The sequence below is a fragment of the Poromitra crassiceps genome (assembly GCF_964638095.1).
Source record: "Poromitra crassiceps genome assembly, chromosome: 12".
NCBI lineage: Eukaryota > Metazoa > Chordata > Actinopteri > Beryciformes > Melamphaidae > Poromitra > Poromitra crassiceps.
The window spans coordinates 8503871-8518870 of record NC_139632.1 but is presented as its reverse complement, the minus strand read 5'-3'; the positions used below and the strand labels follow the sequence as shown (position 1 = coordinate 8518870).

At 47.3% G+C, this 15000-nt stretch overlaps 1 protein-coding gene across 1 annotated transcript in view; it reads right to left on the bottom strand.

The window, feature by feature from the left end:
• pde4ba (phosphodiesterase 4B, cAMP-specific a) overlaps positions 1-15000 on the bottom strand; it is a gene marked incomplete at its 5' end in the record, with an annotated part of 200901 nt that overhangs the window by 185023 nt on the left and 878 nt on the right. Inside the window, one exon of the mRNA XM_083648100.1 lies at positions 128-369. Coding sequence (XP_083504226.1) covers positions 128-369 — 242 coding nt within the window. The remainder of the gene's footprint in view (positions 1-127; positions 370-15000) is intronic.

The window sequence follows — 15000 nt, the reverse complement described above, 5'->3', positions numbered from 1 at the left end:
GGTTAAGGTTTCTTAACTGAAGTTAAGAAAATGAAAATCAGCTGTTTGAACCTTAAGGGAATCAGTATCCTAAGCAGACTGAAGTGAAAGGCAATGGACCGGGCCCTGGCTGGTACAGCCCACTCACCAGTCAGGATCGACCGGGGTGATGTCTATCCTGGGAGGGGCTCCGAAGGGCAGGGACGTCGGTCTGGCCATGATGTCATCGATGTCCGGCGTCCGCGACCTCTCCCCCTGTCGCCACGACAACGGCGGCAGCTGCAGGTTGCCCGAGAGACGGCGGCGCCCGCGGCGCAGGTCGACGCCCAGCGTGCAGGAGGGGGCGGTGAAAGACTCACTGAGGTAGCAGTCTGAAGGATCTTTCATGTCCTGGGGAGAGAGAGAGAGAGAGCGTCAACGTATTCCCATCAAACCCAGTACACTACTTAGTGGTATTCACATCAAACCCAGTAACACTACTTAGTGGTATTCACATCAAACCCAGTAACACTACTTAGTGGTATTCACATCAAACCCAGTACACTACTTAGTGGTAGAGTGAAGGATGGAGGGAGGTAGAGAGAGAAGTAGGCAGAGCGGGCTGGGCACAGTTTACTGTTGTCATATAGACAAGAGATGTTATGATTTTCTAGTTAAAAGAGAAAAATTGAGACTGCACACTTCTCTCTTGCACTTACAAATGAGTTAATTGGACTATTTGACCAACATGATTGGGCTAACTGCCTTCTTCAGGGTGTCAACTCTACCTGTCACAGGGTTCACAGACACCTGTGTGCAATCACCAGTGAATGGTTCTCCAATCAGGAGCCACAAGATATCTCAGTTCAGTCATTGGATTACAGCAACTACAAGTTAGTCAAGTCCATCATTACAATAATACAAAAAATTACATGTCAGATGTCATTCCCGTTCATGCTTGCATATTCTTTTTGTCTTGAGTGCATATTATGCCAATATAGCTCATTTGATTTGTATCCATAAGAGTGAACGGCAACTCTGCTTGTCACGGCAGAGAAAGAGAAAGACAGAGAGAAAGACAGAGAGAGACAGAGACAGTGTTTAGAGAGAACGGAGGAAGTAGAGAAGAGAGGGATGTACTGTACAGAGGTACTAGAAGACAGAAGGATGAGCAAAGACCTAAACGTACAGACAATATGCATAGACAGACAGTAGAACTCATCAGTTTACATGCAGCACAAACCACAGCATCTTGACTCACTGCATGAGCACTTTGCCCACTAAGGGGCGCCACAGCCTCGTTTCTGACTGCAGACCGTATCAGCTGCTGAGTGATCATCACCCACAGTATGCATTGAACGGCTTTCCAGTTATCACCCTCGGCACACCAATCTATGGTTCGAGGTGATAGACGACAAGGTGATCCATCTATTATAGTCATATAATATCTATGGTTCAAGGTGATAGACAACAAGGTGACCCATCTTTAGTCATATAACATCTATGGTTCAAGGTGATAGACAACAAGGTGACCCATCTTTAGTCATATAACATCTATGGTTCAAGTTGATAAACGGAGTTTTGAAGTGTGTTGGTCCTGCATCTTGGCATATACTGTATCTGTGGCCAGACGGGAGCAACTTAAACTCTGAGGACCGGCGGTGGCTAGGGTCAGCCAAGATTGACTGAGCCTTCTTCAAGGACCTAACCTTGTATAGGTTATAGGAAGATAATTGAAGGTAGTGCAGAGCAATTTTGCTGCACACACAATGGTCCCTATCGTTGCATCGGCGCTGTTTCTAGGCCGAGCGCCTGGCGCAGCGCAAATCAGTGGGCGTGGACCAGCGCACTTGATATCTTGGTCTTGGCGCTAGACGCAGCCTCAACCATTACAACCACGCCTTTTAAGCGTAAAATTATGCACCGTCAGTTCATTGGATAAGTGCAATAAACGAATCGCATGCTTGCCTTTTAAGCTCCATTCCAGTGGTCCAGCAAAACCAGAGAAACCCAAGCCTCTGATCCCCCCCCCCCCACCTCCCTTCATCCCGTCTGTCTCCATATATCGGCTATTATTCCATATTATGATGCTTCTCAAACCAATATAACTGCAGTTTAAATACTGCAAGCATGTAAAAACGCTACACTATAGCAAGATCAAAGTGAAAATAATGTTCTAAACGCATCAGCTAGAAAAATAGCCTATTAGATTGGTGAAAGTTTGTCCAGAAAGATATCATTTTCTCTCGCCTGCTGCAGGAAGGATGATGCACATAAATATAGCCTACATTATGTAAAGTCATTGCATAAATGTGTTTTTATTGTAAAACTAAATGTGGAGTAGGGCCAAGTTATTGGAGCGGACATCACAGTATAGCAGATGACAGTAGAAGCTTCCGAAGCGCGTTCCGCTGTCACTTATCTAAATCACGTTAAATCGACAAGGGATATTTATAGCCCCAGTAGGACATATATGTTTCACATAGGGTGGTGTTTTCATTTCGATGTTTTATTTGGTCCAATATTGAAATGTTCTACAATTGGAGGTTGTCTTACCATTACACATTATTTAGATCCTCCCTTAATATAGGTTTTCGGCTCATTTGGTTGCTATTTAGTAGCGAAATGGACAAGCACAATGCATGTTGGGACATTCACATTGCAGTGAAGTTACAGCTTATTTTTTCTATGGAACTCTGAGCGAGGGAGTCAGAGACAGTCGGTATTGTGCCTGTCAGACTGAGGAGAGAGGGAGAGAGGTGACACAGAGAAGGGTGAAAGAGGAGAGAGCCAGAGGGGAGGGAGAGAGCCAGAGGGGAGCGCTCCGCGCAACTGGCCCACTGAATAGGCCTGCTTTTCAAAGGCGCAAGGCGCTAAATTAACGCCAGGTCGGAAGATAGCAGTACGCCGGTATTTAGCGCCGACACGCCCACTTTGGCCCATTCTGGGACTGCGCCACGCCCATTCGGCCTAAAGCGCATTTGGCAGCGTAAAGCCATATTGATATCGTCCCAAAACAGGCGCAAGGCACGTTTTTTTGCGTTTAAGGCCCGTTTTAGCGCCGAAGGCTTGTGGGAGAATAAGGCCCCTTAACTATGATCGATTAAAAACACGATTTCAGACGGACAAGCCCGTCTTTATTGTCACACGATTACACATCAACACATGCACGGACGGCCACAAACACACACATGCTGACGGTAGCCGGTGAAATTTGTCCTCTGCATTTAACCCATCCTGGCTTGTCCTTTCCTCCGGGGGGCAGGCCAGGAGCAGTGGTCGCTTTCTCGTACAGCGCCCGGGGACCAACTTCGGATATTGTCGTCACTGGTCGGATGACGATGACGATCTGATCTTCTGCATGTTTTTAATGGGGGGGGGGGGGGGTTATATACGGAGGAACCCCCCTGGGGGAGCACGGGGAGAACATGCAAACTCCACACAGACAGAAAGGCCCTTACGACGAGATACCCCACCTGGGCAGTAGGCACTGAAGATATGGGGGGGAACACAACCACAGCGCCCACAGTGTCCCAGGTGAGAATCGAACTCAGGACCTTCTGACTGCGAGGCGACAGCTCTACCACTGAGCCACCCCCACTGATCTGCAGTCTGTTTCCATTCTTGAGGGTAAGTGACCTGTACCAGCTCACAAAAGTCCACTAATTCTTAGTTAATCAACACAGGTGACAGGTGTCACTCACTCTTTTTTGCCTTTTCTCCCCCATTATAAACTTGACCAACTCCCCCTGCCAGCTGTCCCGGTGTGTCCCACCCCCTCTGTCCATCTGCGGTTGCGAGTTGTAGATTAACACATACTTCCTCCGATACATGTGCAGTCGCCAGCAGCTTCTTTTCACCTGACAGTGAGGAGTTTCACCGACAGGATGTAAGCATGTGGCAGGATCACGCAATCCCCCCCCCCAGTTCCCCTCCCCCCAAAACAGGTGCCCTGACCGACCAGAGGAGGCACTAGTGCAGCGACAGGACACATACCCTTAATGCGGCTTCCCATATATGGACGCTCAACCAAGCCGGAGGTAAGACGGGGACTCGAACCTGCAACCCTCCTGTTGGTAGACAGGGAATCTACTGCTGCACTACCCAGATGCCGCTTTCTTCCCTCCTTCCCTCTAGGAAAAGCCTCCAGTGTTTCCTTTCCGCCTCATTTGCTGGCTTGATTTGTCTCGTTAGTGTGTGCTGTGCTGTGTAGCCTGCTGATTGGCTGGCAATGGCATACATGTAAATAAGCATGTTTATTCCTCAGCTCTGCAGTCTAATTTATACACGTGTCTGAAGGGCGTGATAAATCCTGACAAGTGTGAATGAGGGAGAGAGAGAGAGGGAGGGAGGCCCAGAGAGAGAGAGAGAGAACGAGCATGCACAAGATACCAGAGGCGGGGACTTGGAAGTTTCATTTGACGACTTTGCCGGCACAGGACGAGACTACCTGACATTTAAAATCTTTTCTCTCTCTATATGAGTGTCTCTCCTTCTCTGCCTCTGTGTTTAGACTCATCAGTTGGTATTTATTTACCCTTCAGAAAGCGGGGAATCGTGCGTCTGCCTCGCTTCATATTTTTAGCAGTGGAGAAAGAGAGGAGCACTCCTAAATGTCAAAGTCAGCAACAGTAATGAATCTCCATCCGATACACAACAATATACATGCGGCCGTCACAGACACACTATAATAATATACTGAATACACAAATAAGCATTTTAAAAGTGCTCTTCGTTTGTGTGAAGGTTATCTTGCTGAACACAAACTTGCTCATGCATTTAACTGAAATCGCCATACTAAAATCCCATTCACTTTCCCCCCTACGAACCGGACTCATTCCTGCGGTAGCCTACTACTCTACTACTACTACTCTACTACTCTACTACTCTACTACTCTACTACTACTACTCTACTACTCTACTACTCTACTACTCTATTGTGGAGGAGGGGGGGGGTGGATCTGAAGAAACGTGACCTGCACGCCACATGAAGAATCAAGAGCTGTTTCCGGCACAAGGTTGTTATTCTGACACTGCTAACGATGACAAAGCCCAGACCTACGCTCTGAATCACCGGGATGTGCACACCGACGTCACAAATGACGTCACAAACGGCTTTGATTTGGCTGTAGTGCAGAGGAACAAATGTGTGAGTCAGCAGCACGTGCGGCGCGAGGGCGCTGTAGCTATGTGTCAGTTGAAACTGAGGCGATGGCTGTGATTCATCAGGGTGTTCATCATTTCATGTTTCCAAACACAAGAAAGGTCAAAGGGTGTTAGGAGGCGGTCCATTGTATTTCTAAGATGTGTTGTGTGTCTGTTAGGGGGGGGAGAGAGAGGGGGTCAGGTGCATGAATACATTAGCTACTCCTACTGGCCTCTGAGACCACTGACTGAGGCTCACGCACTCACTCACTCACTCACTCACTCACTCACTCACCCACCCAACTCACGAACACACTCACTCACTAACTCACTCACTCACTCACTCACGCACTCACTCACCCACTCACCCACTCCCTCACTCACTCCCTCACTCACTCCCTCACCCACCCACTCCCTCACTCACTCACTCACTCACTCACTCACTCACCCACTCCCTCACTCACTCACCCACTCCCTCACTCACTCACTCACTCACTCACTCACCCACTCCCTCACTCACTCACCCACTCCCTCACTCCCTCACTCACTCACTCACGGGGTGGGAGGGGGAGTGAGAGAAGGAGGGGGTAAGAGAGAGACAGACAGAGAGAGAGAGAGAGAGGGGGGGGGGAGGGGCCACTGGAGAGGAAGTAGAACAGACTGATTAGTATGGTATGAATTGAGACATATTGTTTATCTCAGGGTGAACACAGCTTCCAGCAATGTGCTTATGAAGAAGCAAACATGCATGACATACATACAGTATGCATTACACACACACACACACACACACACACACACACACACACACACATGCACGCACACACACATGCACGCACGCACGCACGCACGTACGCACACACACACACACACACACACACGTGAATAGAAATGTGTGCAGACGCGTGCGCACACACATACACAGACACACGTACGCACACACACACATGCACGCACGCACATATACATGCACACACACACACACACACACACGTTAGGGCTGTGAATCTTCACTGGCCTCACGATTCGATTCGATTACGATTCAGAGGGCTACGATTCGATTCGATAACGATTATCGATGCATCTCGATGCATCTTAAATCGGTGCATCACTATTTTTCCCGACTACATGATATTTTTCCTCTCTTTTTTCTCACTGTGTGGCTACTTTTAAAATAAAAGTGCATTTAGAATTGCATTGTATTATGATCCATAATTAAAATAAACAACTGCATGTACTTCCATTATATTTTATTTGATTATATACGGCAATTATTTTTTTATTTTATTTTTTAATAATCGATTTTTGACATTTGTGAATCGATGAAGAATCGTGCAGGTCCGCATCGTGATGCATCTTATAATCGATTATTTTTGACACCCCTAACACACGTGCGCACACACGCACACACCAGAAGCACATGCACACGTACAGTCATACTGAAAGCAGTGAGTGGCTTGCTGCTACAGGGTTTTTGTTTAGCTGGGTGAACAAGGGATGGGAGCACATAGCACCCTGCTAGGAGAGGAGTCTGGCGCCGCAGGTCTCCATAGTAGGATTGTGATGGGCGGCGCTTTGCGGCAGTGCCCTTGGAAAATACTTTCCAACAATTCAACTTGCCGTTTTCAGCGTGTAGCAATGAGCTAGCGTGTCGGTTTCTGCCGTTAGCTTGCTAGCTAGTTAGCGTTGTGGTTTTCACTGAGGCGGCAGTGCACTATTTACAGCGAGACACAGGGAGGAGGGAGTGGAAGCCGCTCTGATTGACATGGTCGGAGCCAATGACAGAGGTTGTAATAAGCCGGGAGCGGACATCCGGCAGCCACCGAAACAGTCGCTCCAATGGGAGAGCAGCTGTAGAGCAGGGGAGGGTTTATCCCAGTAGCCTGTTTCCATGGCGCCAGACTCCTCGGACGGAAGGGAGGGGAGGCTGGCCAGCGAGACTAATAGAGCGCAGACCTCCGCGAGGCCAATAGTTGGTGCTATTATCCCTTCTTCATGAGGCTCGTTTTGTGAGTCAGATCTAAACGATATCTATTCACTGGGTTCATCCTCGGACAATGCTACACCAGTCCCGCTGACAAACGGCACCAAAGACATAACCTCCCCGGCGGAGGTAATAATTCCATTCCGTTCAATTCATAGGCTGTTTAAAGTGATGAAATATTCCCCTGAGGTTGAGAGAGAGAGGAGCAGAACATTAATAAAACAGTTTGGTGAATTATTATCACCCCGTTCTTTCTTTTATTATCATCTTTTCTTTATTGCTGTGAAATAACCTACTCCCCATCTCTCACATGAGAAGAAATAAATTGCCTCGTGTCTCTCTCTCTCTCTCTCTCTCTCTCTCTCTCTCTCTCTCTCTCTCTCTCTCTCTCTCTCTCTCTCTCTCTCTCTCAAAATGTCTGACGTGTGATACATTGAGCTTGTCTGGGGGTTGAACACACGTCCTCCTCACATAGTCTTTTGAGCCGTGAAGGCTGTTTTCATGACATTTCTACTTCACTTAATTCACAGATAGAACACAGACAGAAGTGGAGACCCAGATTTGAACTCTGACTGAACATAGTCTTTTTCCCACTGAGCCACCAACTCAACTCAACTCAACTCAACTGGATGTCCCGGAGGCAATATTTTTTTTCCCATGATGGCGAAGGCTAGGCGAAGGCATGACCCGCCCCTCTCTGCCTCTGATTGGCTGACTGTACTCGGCTGCTCCCACCTTCTTTCCAGGCGAGCCAGCGGTATCTCAAACGAGCCTAAATATACTTTCATTCAATGTCACGATGCAGCGGGGGGAAAAGTAGGCTACTTCCAAGCATGATTCCTATAGATATTATTGGTGTGTTTGCTGGACAGCTAACATTTATACATGACTGCAGTTAGTTGTTGCTGAGGCTATGGTCATCTAAGCATTTGTTCATAACGTGAGCAGCAGGTGCAAAACAATCACTAAATCAACAAGCATGAGATATTTCATTATGGAACGTTACAATTGCAAACCCTATAACTGAGTTATTTAGGCCTAGTTAGCCTATTGCACAGACGTGTTTTTTTCTTGTCATTCCAAATTTAATCACACTGTTGCTCTGATTAATATTTAAATTCAAATACATGTCACTCTTGTGTTAGAATGAGTTGAATTAAAGTTCACTGTAAATGGGCATTGACACTGTTTTTATATCACCCTTGATCAATTCTCATTAATCTTTTATTTTTTATTTTTTATTTGTCTGTAGGCTACATACGTGCACTGCCAAGAGTAGCGGCAGCATTAATAACCAGAGACCAGACTATATCAAAAACATAAACACACAGTGGCGTCTTTCATGCATGCTAGCAAGCGAAACTGCTGTCTGTCTGACCACAGACTGTAGAAAGAGACGCAGGATAGCCAAGCGAATGTGATTGGATGAACCTTTTGACGCTAGGCCAATCACAGGCAGAGAGGGTACCTCCAGCCTTCGCCATCATCCGGAAAAAAATATCGCGTCCCGGAGATGTCCTTATCGCCTATTGTGTAGACAAGTGACAAGATGTGGGTTGTCCCAAAGTACCATGGACTGAAATGACCATATCTTCATTTTCCAAGTGCGGTGAAGTTGATGCATCAACCTACAGCCCTAACAGATGCAGAATAATAACAAGACGACATTCAGAGAATGACAAGGAATGAGCGTTGATAAGATGGCTAGATCCACTGTCGGAGTTCGTCCAATCAGGTGCCACAGGAGTGGAGCCAAGAATTAAGAGTTGCTGTGGCAACCGCCATGAAACCTCCTGACCAGACACTTGACAAGGGAGGGAGAGAGGGAGGGAGGAGGAAACAGCAGAAGGAGGAGAGATAGAGGTCAGGAGAGCAGAAGAGAGAGAGATGAGAGAGAGAGTGAGAGAGAGAGAGCAGAGAGAGTGAGAGAGAGAGAGCAGAGAGAGTGAGAGAGAGAGAGCAGAGAGAGTGAGAGAGCAGAGAGAGTGAGAGAGAGAGAGCAGAGGGAGTGAGAGAGCAGAGAGAGAGAGTGAGAGAGCAGAGAGAGAGAGTGAGAGAGAGCAGAGAGAGTGAGAGAGCAGAGAGAGAGAGAGTGAGAGAGCAGAGAGAGTGAGAGATCAGAGAGAGAGAGCAGAGAGTGAGAGAGCAGATAGAGAGTGAGAGCAGAGAGTGAGAGAGCAGAGAGAGAGAGCAGAGAGAGAGTGAGAGAGCAGAGAGAGAGTGAGAGCAGAGAGTGAGAGAGCAGAGAGAGAGAGAGAGAGAGAGAGCAGAGAGAGAGAGTGAGAGAGAGAGAGAGCAGAGAGTGATAGAGAGAGAGCAGAGAGGATGGACAGGAGGGAGTGAGTGTGGAACTGTTGCGTTAGCTGGCAAACATTCAACACTCAGCTCCCAAGCTCCCTAATTGGAGAATGAACAGCTGTTCATTTGGACCTGCAGAGAACAAGGGACATCAAAACAGAGAAAGAGAGAGAGAGACACACGTAGAGTGACAGACAGCAAGAGACTGAGACAGAGACAGAGACAGAGACAGAGACAGAGACAGAGAGAAGTAACCCTGAGAAACAGATGGGAGAGAGAGGCCACGAGGGAGATTAAAGGGACAGCTCACCCTAAAATCCAAAATACATATTTTTCCTCTCACTGGTAGTACTATTTATCGATCTATATCGTTTTGGGATAGTTGCCTGAGTTTTAGAGATATCGACTGTAGAGATGTCTGCCTTCTCTTGAATACAATGGAACTGGATGGCACTCGGCTTGTGGTGCTCGAAGCACCAAAAAAATACATTTGAAAAACTCAACAGCATTGTCACTTTCCATAAATCATGACCCGGTTACTCAAGATAATGCACAGACTTTGTTGTGAGCAGTTTCATGTAGGAACTATTTTCTTTTGCAGTCTCATGTAGGAACTAGCTAGCAGCTAGCGGGTGTAGTTCGGTCAAAAGAAAATAGTTCCTCCATGAAACTGCTCATAACAAGGTCTGTGGATGTTTGCTGTTCATCTACCGTGTAAGGTTTTACTGCAAAACTGCCTAGCTACCTCTGCTCTCTGCTCACTCTGAAATGCTATTCACCTTATGTTCCAACACAGGGGTCAGCCAGTTAAGTCCTATTGTGTTGACACTTCCTGTGACAGTACAGTACTAGCAAAGAGCGTGGAAGGAAAGAGATGACACTCCGGCCATTTTTGGAAACAGAATGCGCCTCGCAGTGGTCAGCTGCGGTAGCGCTGGCCCCTATAATCAGCCTCTCTAAACAGTAACTCAACGGGAGTTGAACCTCCTTTTCATTAGGTATTTATCTTGAAAAAACTAAACAAAGAAAACGAAAAATTTTGCTTAGTTTCCACAATATGGTTGTTGTTTTACATCCCTGCACTACACCACTTCAATCAAGATTTGCAGTACGCCCGGAAAAGATGTGAATCCCCAAAGTTTAGAGTGTTCTCCCGTTGAGTTACTGTTTAGAGAGGCTGATTATAGGGGGCAGCGCTACCGCAGCTGACCACTGTGAGCCTGTGCGAGGTTCTTTTGGCGCTGTCACGCTTCCAAAAATAAAAAATGGCGGAGGCTGCTGGGCGCTGATGTTGCAATGGGGCAATATGGAGCTGTCATTTCTTTCCATAAAAGTTCTTTGGTACTAGTGACCAGGTAAAACAGACGGTGTTTTGAACAGGAAGTCATAACACAACTGGGTCAAGTGGGCGGGGCTACATAAGGTGAATATACTTACACAGGTCAGGTCACAGCCTCACAGGACATGTTGACACTGGCTGTGCCTCTTGTTTGCACAGAACATGAAAGAGTGGGTTCAGATATGCTGCACATAAATGGAATGAGCTCCAAAGTACTGTAACATGACATTGGTGGTCCCTTTTCAACCATTTAGATGTCTTTGGGCTGACTTGGAGGCGTGTTTTCTTTGAATTTGATGTCGTCGCTTGTATCGATGTCCTCGGCCTGGTTTGTTGATGTCATTTATTGATATGTGCAGTGATTTTCGGGTGCTTTTATTGTTTGATATGTGCTGCCATTTTGTCATTGTTTTTAAGTGTGCTGTATCAGGGCGTCCTTGGAAAAGACCGCTTGCTCTCAATGGCCCCTCCCTGTATAAATACAGGTTAAATCAATACAAAAAATATACACACACATTCACAATCGCCTGCACGTACACACTCATTCATTCATTCACTCTCATGCACACACAAACACTCCAATCTATTCAAACATATCAGCTCAAGATAGCCCGAATCACTCCTACAAACCCAGTCACACAGGCACCTGGCATGCATACACACACACTTACACCACTCTGATCTAATCCTACTCAAGCATCACCCGCCCGCCAAACTAAATCCCCTCTGTTACAGCTCAGATCCACTAACTATGTCCTACCTCAGCAGACTCAGATGCTACTGCTGCTCCAGGAACCACTTCACACTGCTTTCAGTGACACACACATATACATAGGCCTTCCACCAGTCTCATTGTAGATGCGCGCGCGCACACACACGCGCACACACACGCGCACACACACACACACACACACACACAAACAAACAAGCAGGACGACTTGGTTTGTTCATCTGTTGTAAGTAACTATGCAAACACCAGTATGTTGATATTATGCTCTATTTACTGCAAATAAAGTCAATCACAAATTATTCAAGATTTATTTTAATAGCCATAGAGAGTGATCAGATTACAAACGAGGAATTTGATTTGGTGAAAAGTATGCAGCGCAGCGGTCACATCGACAGCAGAAGATGGAGCAGAACAAAACAAAACAATATCAAATGATAAAAGTGCAAAGTAATAAGTCATTGAGCCCGTAGCGATCGCGCTGAGGAACAAACAGACATGTTTGTAGGCTACTCACAGAGTCGAAGGCACTCTCCGCTCAGCGGCTCATACTAAACTTCCTTCCAGGCTTCTCCTGACAAAAAGCTGTTCATCTGTCCTGATGGTCGATTTTCATCCAACTCATCTTTCATCTGGGTCCGACGTGCGGATATTATTATTTTGCCACAAAATGTTGTGAATTTATTCAGGTGAGCTCAACGTAACGTTAGCGGATTTCCCTCTGAGCTCCTCAATGAGAGTATCTGTGACTGGCTGCTGCTCATCATAACGTTATCAACAAATGAAACGACTTGAATTCACTTGATTTCTTTCAATTCACTTGTAACGTTACTCAGACTGGGTTGGAAATAAGTGTATGAAGTCTCATGTTTACAACACGAGGTCTGCAGACCACAGCTCACAGTCTGTGTGGCTACTGTACTGGCTGTTGGGTGCGTTTGTTTGTGCTCACGGGCACGTGCCGGTGTGAGTTCCCCCGTGTTTAAAACAGTGTTGGCCCGAAGGACCCCGCCCAGCCAGAAAACTAGAGACTGTCTCATGAAGCTACACCTCACGATAGCTGGCCGTGCATAATATGGAGAGAGAAAGAGAGAGGAGAGGCGGAAAGAAAAAAACAATAACAACAAAGCGTTGATTGCTGATTTGAGCGTCGATTACCATGTGTGTGTGTTTGTGTGTTTGTTTGCGTGTGTGTGTGTGTGTGTGTGTGTGTGCGAGCGTGCGTGTTTGGGTCAGCCCTACAAACACACAAACAAAAAACACCTTTGTCTTCTGACCCACTTGTCGAAAAAAACACTCCACGAGAGACACTCGATTTTTTCCCCGTATAAAGCCAACTGACAGCACGCCCTCAGGCAAGAACACTGCGGACAGGTTGGAGATGATGAAAAGACAGAGTGAAAAAGGATGAATGAGGATTGAAGAGGAGAGGTGAGAAAAGGTGAGAGAAGATCAAGACTCTGAAGTCACTGATTCAGAATGTATTCACATAAAGTAACGTAAAGCAAAAAATATATATACACACTATTCAAACTGGTGTGGAGAGAGAACGAGAAGGAGACTGACTAATGCACATGCCCACATCTTCAACTAATAGATGACTAACTGATAGATGACAGCGAACACCCACGAGCATCGAGACGTTCATGTTCCTGTTCCAGTGTACAGGTGCTGCACACAGCTGACAATCAACTCACCATTGTCCACATGCAAAGAGCAAGTGGGTGGCAGGAGGAGAGGCAGATGACAGCCAGTCCTAACTTAGAAAAGTTAGCATCCATAGTGCGAGATCATGTGTTCTGCTGTGCTGAGCATTCACCACACGGGCTAACAAGGTAGGGCCTTATGGCCGCCTGTGTGTTGGCCTGCCGGGCCCGCCTCTGGATCAACAACACGGACAGGACACGGGGCTGATGCTCCAGGCTGCTGAGTCTCAATGAGCAGAGCTACAGCAGAGAGTAGGACCCTGGAGCCGAGTGCACCACCTGGGCATAAAAAAAGTAGGTTTTAACTGTTACGCCGGTCTTAGCTACGCCCGACGTTGTGATTTGAATTGACACAGAGTGCACCAAGACTGACTTACCACTGACTACAGCACAGAGCTGTCAGTCCCGACAGCGCAGATCAAGATGAGACAGCTGTCAGTCAGTATGGGTACGCCTTGGGTGTAACTTTTACGCCTGCTCCATACCAGACGTAAAAGTTACACCCAAAAAAGTCGCCTTTGAAGCATGACGAGCGATTATAACAACTTAGTTGTGTGGCTTAGCCTTCCCAAAAGTTGACGTTAGTTTTTAGAATTTAATACATAGAATTGGGAACGTTACATTCTATTTCATTCAGACTGCCTGACACTAATCGCCGCCGCCATTTTCCCCCGGGGCTTCTACAGGAGGAGGGGGGTGGGAGGAGGGAGGGTGTAGTGACGCACATACAGTAGTGGGTGACGGCGCGAGGCACATTTTTGGGCCAATCGGGGGGCATTCCCCGGCAATTCACATGGCATTGCTACGACCAGCGTAGTTAAGACCAGATGTAAGCCCTATTGGTGCAACAGGCGTAAATCCACTCTAAAGACTGGTCTTAACTAAGACCGACGTAGGAGTTACGACCAGACATAGTTAAGACCACTTGGTGCAACCGGCGCCAGGGGTCCAACACCTAACCCTAACCCAGATCCTAATGACCCAGTGGTCCAATGCCTAACCCTAACGAGACCCTAACCCTAAGCCTCCGTTCACACTATACGCCGAAGCAACACTCAACCTAAGCTCAGCCTACGCTGAACCGACAAGTTTCATTTAGGCGTCCTTGTTAACAGGCGAGGCCCTTCACACCTGAAGCCATGCTCACACCTTGCTCAAGCGATCGTTCAGGATTCAGTCCTATTTTCCAAGCCTGACGCGTGAAGCTTGAAGCTGCCAGGCATGAAGTCAATGGGAGTTGTGGGCGGGTTCAAGGCGCGCCGAGGAGGCGCTGAGAGGAAAAGAGAAGGCTTCTTGTGTGAACGGTGAGGCGTCAGTTCAGCTTGTGCCTGCCTCTAGCTTCAGCTCTGCTACGTTCGGCATCCTGTGTGAACAGGAGTGGACCCAGGGGGTCCAACGCCTAACCCTAACCAGACCCTCCCCACGCCTAACCCTAACCAGACCCTCCCCACGCCTAAACCTAACCAGACCCTCCCCACGCCTAAACCTAACCAGACCCTCCCCACGCCTAAACCTAACCAGACCCTCCCCACGCCTAAACCTAACCAGACCACCCACCCAAATGCTTGTCCATTGTCCATGTCCATTAAATGGGCTTTTTCAGGTCACCTGTGCAGGCTGGGTTGTAGAGATCGAGATGGTACAACTCGATCATAAAGAATGTGGAAACTGTATGCAATTCCTTTGCATTGAATGGAGGATTCATAGCAGATCAGGGAGAAACTCTTAAGAGCACAAGATGTGGACTACAGAGCTAACGAGAGAGAGACAAGATGTGGACTACAGAGCTAACGAGAGAGAGAGACAAGATGTGGACTACAGAGCTAACGAGAGAGAGACAAGA